General features: G+C 41.7%; 1 protein-coding gene across 6 annotated transcripts in view; it reads right to left on the bottom strand.

The window, feature by feature from the left end:
- Window positions 1-5991: 5991 nt before the first annotated feature.
- The window catches only part of Scoc (short coiled-coil protein), a 31317-nt gene continuing 28860 nt past the window's right edge, over window positions 5992-8448 (bottom strand). For all 6 annotated transcript variants that reach the window (XM_045131914.1, XM_045131915.1, XM_045131916.1 and 3 more), the window contains one exon: window positions 5992-7502. In XM_045131914.1, coding sequence (XP_044987849.1) covers window positions 7360-7502 — 143 coding nt within the window. In that variant the 3' untranslated portion in view covers window positions 5992-7359. The remainder of the gene's footprint in view (window positions 7503-8448) is intronic.

Here is an 8448-nt window from a genome sequence, read left to right as displayed (position 1 = left end):
CATATGAGATTCAAGAGATTAATATATTTAGAAGTTACAGTTTTGAGTTGGAAGATAGCTTTGGTTTTGCAGAGCAAAATAACCTCATCCTAACTGGGAAAGCCAGCGTTGACACTTTACACTTGTGAGTATGCAATAATATAACTGGTGGTTTTGTAAAAAACAAAATCCGAGAGTATAAAGGTTGAGTCCATCAGCCATTTAAAGCTCACCTAGCTTGTGCAGTCATTGGCACTTGTTGACATGCATTCTTTAAAGAGGCGCTTTGTTGACAGGTAAGTCTAAGTGTCACTTATGGAATCACTAGGTAACATGGAAGCATATTTTACATTGGAATATAAAGGTAGGCTTATCAAAACCAAAAGATAGTATAGGGCTTCTCCCCAACCTTTTATACTTGCTTCATGCCAGAATGGCTTACCCCTTTCACGAAATTGCTTACGCAGTCATTGCCCTTCAAAGTACAACTTTAAATGTTTCTTCTTTAAATTACACCTTCTTTGCATACAAATTATTAGAGAGGCTTCAAAATATCTTTTAAAAATGTATTTATTTATTTATTTGTTAGAGAGAGAGCATGCACATGCCAGAGGCTCTAGCCACTGCAAACAAACTCCAGACTCATGTACAACCATGTGCACCTGGCTTACATTGGCTCTAGAGAATTAAAGCTGGGTCCTTAGGCTTCGCAGGCAAATGCCCTAACCATGAAGCCATATCTCCAGCTCCAAATTTTCTTATTATCGTGAGAGTCTAATGGTTCATACCAATTCCTCACGCTTTGTGTTTTGATCTGTCTTGTGTTCTGATTGGATTTTAAGTCAGCACCTTCCCAGCTGCCTTTGAGGTGAATGAGCGCCTCAATTACTTCTGTTCTTCCTCTAGAGCAGTTGCCAAGAGTCCCTGGACTATCTTATGGTTAAGCTGTGCTGTTCTTTCATTTCAACATTTCATTGTGGAGCATTTTGTGTGTGAGTAACAGGAGTCAGCCCTGTAGATGTTGAAATTTCTGAGACTGCAGAACTACTTTAATCCCAAGTCTTAAAAACCTGTTACAGGTTGGGTGAGATGTAGGAGTCTGTCCTAGACATGTACCCTCAACTTCCCCTACAACTCCCTCCCCTTCCCCAGGGACCTTCAGAACTCACATCCGGGGCAATGGAGTGTTAGGCTTCAGTAAAGGAAGCTGAACACAGCCGGTGACAGTTCACTGTCGTGTCAGAGTGCCTTAGAAATGAACTGAGTGCTTCCCTCCACTGCCACGCTGTAGCTTCCAGTATGTTGGCGGGTCTCGCTGTAGCCCAGGCTGGTTGTGTATGCAGTCTAAGCTGGCCTCAAACTCACAGCAGTTCTCCTCCCTCTGCCTCCCAAGTGCTGGGATTAAAGGTAGGCATGTGCCACCATACCCGGCAGAGAGAATGGGCAGGCCAGCTCTAGATGAACTCCAGATGCATGCACCAATTTATTCATCTGGATTTATGTGGGTGCTGGGGAAGTGAACCCAGGTTGGTAGGTTTTGCAGGCAGGTGCCTTAACTGCTGAGCCATCTCTCAGCCTTGTTGGTAAAAATTTTAATATATAGCCCATCATAAATTATATTTACTTACTAGTAGGTGAACTTAACATACTTTGCATAAACTGCCCCTGCTTTGAACTAGATATATTAAATAACCCTAGTTAAGACCATTTCTCAAAGTAAGCATCCACATTTCAGTAGAGGAATCCTTTCTTGATGAAAACCATGCCGACAAGTGCCTTGTATATGAACATTTTTTTCCCTAAAGATTGATCAATAAAATTGCTTTTACTTTCTTAGCTGCAGATTGACTTAATTTGTACATTTGGTTACACGATCTTGCAAGTAGCAAAACTTGAGCAACCATTATTTGAAGGCAGGCTCTTTCTCTGTAGCTCAAGCTGGCCTGGAACTCACTGTGTAGTCCAGACTGACCCCAAACTTGCAGCAATCCTCCTACCTTAGCTTCCTGAGGGTTGGGTTTGCAAGTGTGAGCCATCAGGACCAGTTTTGCCAAGTCCCTCAATTCTATGCATGTGGCCCTCCACAGAAGCACTGTGTCTGTTTCAAACAAAACAAAAACACGTGTGAATGACATCAGAAGGTCTATGCGCTCAGCAGGGTCTTAATAGCCAAATGAGAGAATTGGCAGGTCGGCTCTAGATGAACTCCAAACAAGTGCACCCCTTTGTTCACCTAGCATTATGTGGGTGCTGGGGAAATGGATCCTGGTCATTAGGCTTTGCAGGCATGTGCCTTAGCCACTGAGCCATCTGTGCAGACCTGTTAGTGGAAATTTTAATGCATAGCCCAAGGCATTTTCCTTTGACTTTATTATTTAATAGTACTGGAATTTGTGCTTTTATTAAAGGAAAGTAAATGTATTCTGCTTTCTTCTTGGCTGTCCTATTTAGAGGCTTTTTACAGGCTAACGTAGCTCCCCCCACCTCCCGCCGCCGAAATCATTCTTCAACCAGCCTTGCTTCCACTGGCTTTCTTAAAAAAAAAGTCATCACTGTGGGTCAGAAATAGTATGTTTTTCTGGTATGTCCATCTCTATTTGGAGGACACACAGGGTGAAACAGCTTACATATTTAAATGAACCAATGCCAACGAACTGAGGGTACTATAAAAACGATCTGGTGGAAATTCTTCATAAGTCAAAACATAGATGTCTATGCAATCATTGAGCTGTCTTTTCAATTTTGGCTGCATATTTTAACCTTATCAAGACTTACAGATGAAATACCAGACGGCTAAGATAACTGCTTAAATATTTTATATAATGACTTAAACATTGTACGTCTCCATAAATTTCAATAATTTCTCCCCAGAGTATATAGCTCCCATATAGAGCCATACTATGTGAGGAATTTAGGAGATAAAATCTGTCCTTTTCATGATGAGGCAAGCTTATGGGATTCACAGATTCCACTGTACAGAAATGCATGGGGGTCCACATAAAGTGTTATAATAAATTTGCCTCAAATTCCATTAATCTCTGATTTTAGTGAAATATATTGTAGCTTGTTTTCTGGGTAAAGTAGCTGAGAGGTAATTACTTTGACTCTCTAAGTCAGTTCCTTTTTAGTGTGTGTGGGAGGAGCCCACCTATACATGTGCATGTGTATGTATCGGGAAGCCAGAAGTTGGCATCACACATCTCATCACTTTTATTTACTATGGCAGGGTCTCTCATTTGAACACTTACTTGGCTTGTCTAGCTAGCCAGCTTGCCTCTGCCTCCCCAGTGCTGGGATTACAAGCCAACTGCATCGGTCACCTAGCATCTACTTGGGTGCTTAGGGCCTGAAGTGCCCTTAACATTAGTGCTGTAAGCACTTTACCCACTGAGCGATCTGCCTAACCTTCTCATCCGATTCTTAAGTTTCCCATGTAATCACAATCTGTTTGTACATGACTTACAAGTAGCCTTTTTAAAATATATTAATATTTTTATTTTATTTCTTTGCAAGTAGAGAGAGGACAGAGAGAATGAGCACCCCAGGGCCTCCACCCACTGCAAACGAACTCCAGATGCATGTGCCATTTTGTGCATCTGGCTTTACACAGGTACTGGGAAATTGAACCCAGGTTGTTAGGTTTTGCAGGCAAGTGCCTTAACTGCTGAACCATCTCTCCAGCCCACAAGTAGTCTTAATAATTAAAGTAATCCCTGGTGTTGCCTGGTAATAGTTTTGAATGTTAGCATTGAAGAAGTATCAGGTGACCAGCACCATGGTGCAACAACAAAGAAAAAAATATTATGAGGCAAAGTAAAGGAAGGCTTTACACCCTAAAGAATAAGGATTGGTTTTACCTTTTTTGGACCATAAAATTAATTTTAGCATCTACAGTTCTGTCATTTCTACTGTGAAAGGGACTTCATCAAGCAGAAGAGAAACAGACAGGAATACAGATGACAGTGGCCAGAGGTAAATGCTCATGACTTTGGTTACTTCTTTTTTGTATAAAAGGTTTTGCTGCTATATATACAGTTCCAGAATTCAAAAAAGAAGAAAAAAAAATCTCAGCAGGGCTGGAGAGATGGCTTTGCAGTTAAGGTGTTTGCCTGTGAAGCCAAAGGACTCATGTAAGCCAGATGCTCAAGGTGGTGTATGCATCTGGAGTTCTGAAGGCCACGGCATGCCCATTCTCTCTATCTGCCTCTTTCTCTCCAAAATAAATAAATTAAAAATCTCATCCAAGTGAAAGTTTTCTTTTCTACTAATTCAACATCAAATTCACTTGGCAGCCAACCCTGATGTCCCTGGAAGGATTGATATACTGAGTACACTGTAATCATGTGTAATCATGCTTGAGTCCACTGGATACTGCTACTACTAAATTGTGGTGGATTTCAGAGTATTTGACTTACAGGCTGCTGCAGTCAGGTTTGCGCTGCTAGCAGAAACCACCTGACCAAGAGCAAGTAGCTTGTGGGGCGAAAAGGTTTATTTGGGCTTACAGATTCGAGGGAAAGCTCCATGATGGCAGGTGGACATCACCCCCTGGGCAACATCAGGGGCACAACAGCAACAGGAGAGTGTGCCAAACACTGGCAAGGGGGAGCTGGCTATAACACCCATAAGCCCACCCCAATGATATGCCACCTTCAGGAGACTTTAATTTCCAAATTGCCATTAGCTGGGAACCTAGCATTCAGGACACCAAAGTTTATGGGGGACACCTAAATCAAACCACCACACAGGTGCTTGCCTAGGCCATAGTGTAAGCTATAAACTAAAAACTGCCAAATTCAGAAACATCTGGCCTTACAGGTCAGAGTTCGTGTCGTGTCTTCCTGTAAAATAACGACCAAAGAGAACATAAAGGCTGGAATGGAAGTGTTGGTATTGAGAGAAGCCCTACTTTGGGGCCTGGGAAATAGGTGTCTCAAGCCTGTTTCCAGCTGTTGTAACACACCACTGGAGACTTGTAGGTTGTTTCTTGCAGTTCTGGAGGCTGGGAGCAAGACAAAGGTGGCACATTGTCAATGTCAGTGTCAAGTGGCAGTGAAAGAGCAAGAGCGCTCTCTGGGGTTTTGTCTTAAGGGCACTGTATTATTAGCCAGGGTTCTCTAAAGAACAGAACAGGCGGTTGTATTATAAAGGAGACCTGATGCATTAGCTTACAGGACACAAGCTGGGTAGTCCAACCACAGTGTCTGCAGGCTTGAGTGTCGAGAACCCATTGAAAGTCAGACAAAAAATGAGAGCAAGTCGTCGGAAGACACTGTCACACGTTCAAGAGCCCCATCTAAACTGATGGACTGGATCTGGTACTAAACCATCCAACGGAGAGGGGGCTTGGGGCGCTATGTGATGGATGCAGGGCATGGATACTTAGTGGCAAGAGAGGAAGTTCTGGCTGAGGCTGCTAGCAACACTTACCTGCTTCCACAGTAAGAACCTTCAACTAACCCACAAAGTTGCTTCTCAGCCAGGAGTCTACATTCTCACCCACTCGTGTGTGTGTCTGGATGTAACTAAGTCTCCACCCAGCTGAAATAAAAGGACACCTGAGCCATTTCTAGGCCCATCATAAAGCCTTGATATGGGCCCTTTTCTGCAGACTAGAAATGGTCATAGGGTGACATGGATGAGAGTGGCAGAGCAGTCCTCAGTCCAGTAACTGAATAACCGTGTGCCAGAGCCTGGAAGCCTGTGCTGACCGCCTCCGAACCCAGGCGGAGGAACAACTGCAGTCTACCCTGCGCCAGGGGCTCTCGTTGCTGGAGCCTAACTTAAGTCCGGCCTCCTTTCCCTGCAGACCTCAGAGCCTTTTCTTCCAACACTTCACTTTTATTTTTAATTAATGTGTAAAATCTTGTAATACTGTATAATACTATTAGTCTAAGGCTAAGTAAGCAAGTATTTAAATAAGACACACTATTTACATTGTGGCCCTGAAGCATTCTGGATGTACCACCCCCCCAGTCCACCCATGTACCCAGAAACTGTCAGCACACAACCTCTGAAACAGTGCTTTATTAAACAGCAAAGCCAAAGTGGGACACGACTTTAAATATTTGTAAATCAGGCCACAAAAGGGATGCAAAATGTTTGCAGTGTGACTGTTACATATTCATTTATCAAATCTTACATGACTACAGAAGATTATCCCATGATTAAAGTAGCCCAAATCTAACAACCATAAGCTGTATCAGTGGATCTCTTCCTAAAGCAATGTTTTAATATTACTTCGGATATTGATTCCTTTATCAAATGGACTCTACAAACTAAATTGTTAAAAAAAAAATAGTTAAACAATGACTGAAACTCTGCAAACCAAAGTAGAGGACTGAATGAAAAATTCTGGGAAAACAAGTGAGATAAAATACTAAGACAATAATTATTACATATATAAAACTCTCCCACTTCTTTCTGACTTTGACAGTAACATACTCGGAGATTTCAACAGTTCATCTACTGGATACAAACAAAACTTTGAGACCAAATTCTAAGTGGTGTCATTAACATGTGGCTTACTGAGCCCATGCGTTAAACTTCATCCAAACTCACACAAATTCCCCACATGGTCCCTGGGCTAGAAATAATACGCAGCTGGAGTGAAAACACTGGAGTTGGTTATTTCTGCTTATTAAGTTTTCTACTCAACTTCTAATTTTCTTCGAGATTTTCCAACACACACAACCTACCTCTTCAGATACCAAATGGGTTCTTAGGAAGTTTTTGACCTTCTCAATATGACAATTCAGTTTCAAAGGGAAAAAAATCTTCACTTTGAATAACCTCAATCAGTTTGCGATTGATCACAGGGAAACCAGCAGCCTACCTTGTCACTAAGTATCACAAAGGGCAAGCCGCTTGCTAAGGAGCATCTGGTTCTGGTTAAGTTCAGGTCACTCTCAGAGGAGATTAACTACCAAAGTCACTTTCGGGAGAGAAATGGGGAGGAGGAGGCACAAGACGGTGGACAGGGTACAGAAAGCTGTGCATTCAGTACATGATTTTGGTCACTTTTTCACAACATGGTTATTTTCTTATATATTTTACTAAGTAAAAGCTTATAGTAAAAGACAGTGCCAAACCTATATATCAAAGCAAATTTGATAAAACATCCATCTTCAAGTTTCATAAATATATGTAATTCTAATTATAAAGTCTCTACACCTTCACATTTTCATAGACTAAGGTAATACACAAATGCATGGACGTCTCCTGTTATGCAGTTAACTGTACCTAGCTCTGACATTATCTTCATAAATACTCAGGGAAGCCACAACGGTACTGGAAGTCTCGGATTCTATCCAAGTTTTAAAGGAAAAAAAGGAAAGAAAAAGAGCAGCAACTCCATGAAACAGAGGGAAAATGAATCCCTTACTTTCTTTTGCTTTTTGTGTCAGTTGTTTGGAAAACACTAGAAGCAGACATGAGGTTTTCTATGTACTGTCCAAGAACTTGGTTTTCTGACTTCAGCTTCAGGTTTTCTTCCTTAACTGCATCCACTCTTGCAGAAAGATCTACAGGAAAAAAATAAAATAAAAACACACATTACCAGTAAAGTCATGGCAATGATTCTATGTCACAAAGTGCTTAAGATTCTCTGTTCAGGATCAGGCTGATCATGTAGCTCTGTGGTAGAACTTGCTAGCATGGGTGAGACTCTGGGTTTGGTGCCCAGCACCATCGAAGAAAAAAAAGAAAGAAAGAAAGAAAAAGAAAAAATAGAGGGGCTGGAGAGATGGCTCATTCAGTCAAGTATGAAATAAGCATAAGAGCCGGGCATGGTGGTGCACTCCTTTCATCCCAGCACTCAGGAGGCAGAGGTAGGAGGATCACCATGAGTCTAAGGCCACCCTGAAACTACATAGTGAATCCCAGGTCAGCCTGGGCCACAGTAAGACCCTACCTCGGGAAAAAAAAAAAACAAACCAAGATTGAGGCCCTGAGTTCAGATCCCCAGAACCCAAGTAAAGGCCTGTCGTGGTGGTGCTCACCTATAACCCCTGCCCTGAGGAGGCACAGGATCCCTGACTAGCTAACCTAGCCCCGGGATCAGTAATTCTGCCTCAAAAAATGAAATACAGAGTGAATGAGGACGATACCTCACATCAACTTCTGGCCTCCACATTCATGTGCACACACATTTATACATGCACACATACCACACACAAAAATGGAGACTACAATTCTTAATTTTCTGTTTGTTTCAATTTAGTTTGCTGTGACATGTACACTTGAGTACAAATCAGTAGGAACTGTTAAAAAGAGATTTCACATTAAACAAAGTTATTCCTTATAAACTGTGCTCATCTTAAAAGTTAGAGAATACAAATTTTATTCTTTATCCTATCACATGAAGCCGGCACAAGACACAGTACAAAAACAATGAAGTCTTGTACTGGATACAGGCAGTTTCTAAGCAACGGGCCATTTTGTATTTTCATTTTAGATAAACATTCAAAA

Source organism: Jaculus jaculus, chromosome 12 (assembly GCF_020740685.1).
Source record: "Jaculus jaculus isolate mJacJac1 chromosome 12, mJacJac1.mat.Y.cur, whole genome shotgun sequence".
In the NCBI taxonomy this organism is placed as follows: Eukaryota; Metazoa; Chordata; class Mammalia; order Rodentia; family Dipodidae; genus Jaculus; species Jaculus jaculus.
Note: the sequence above shows the minus strand (reverse complement) of the source record. Positions and strands in the feature narration are given on the sequence as shown.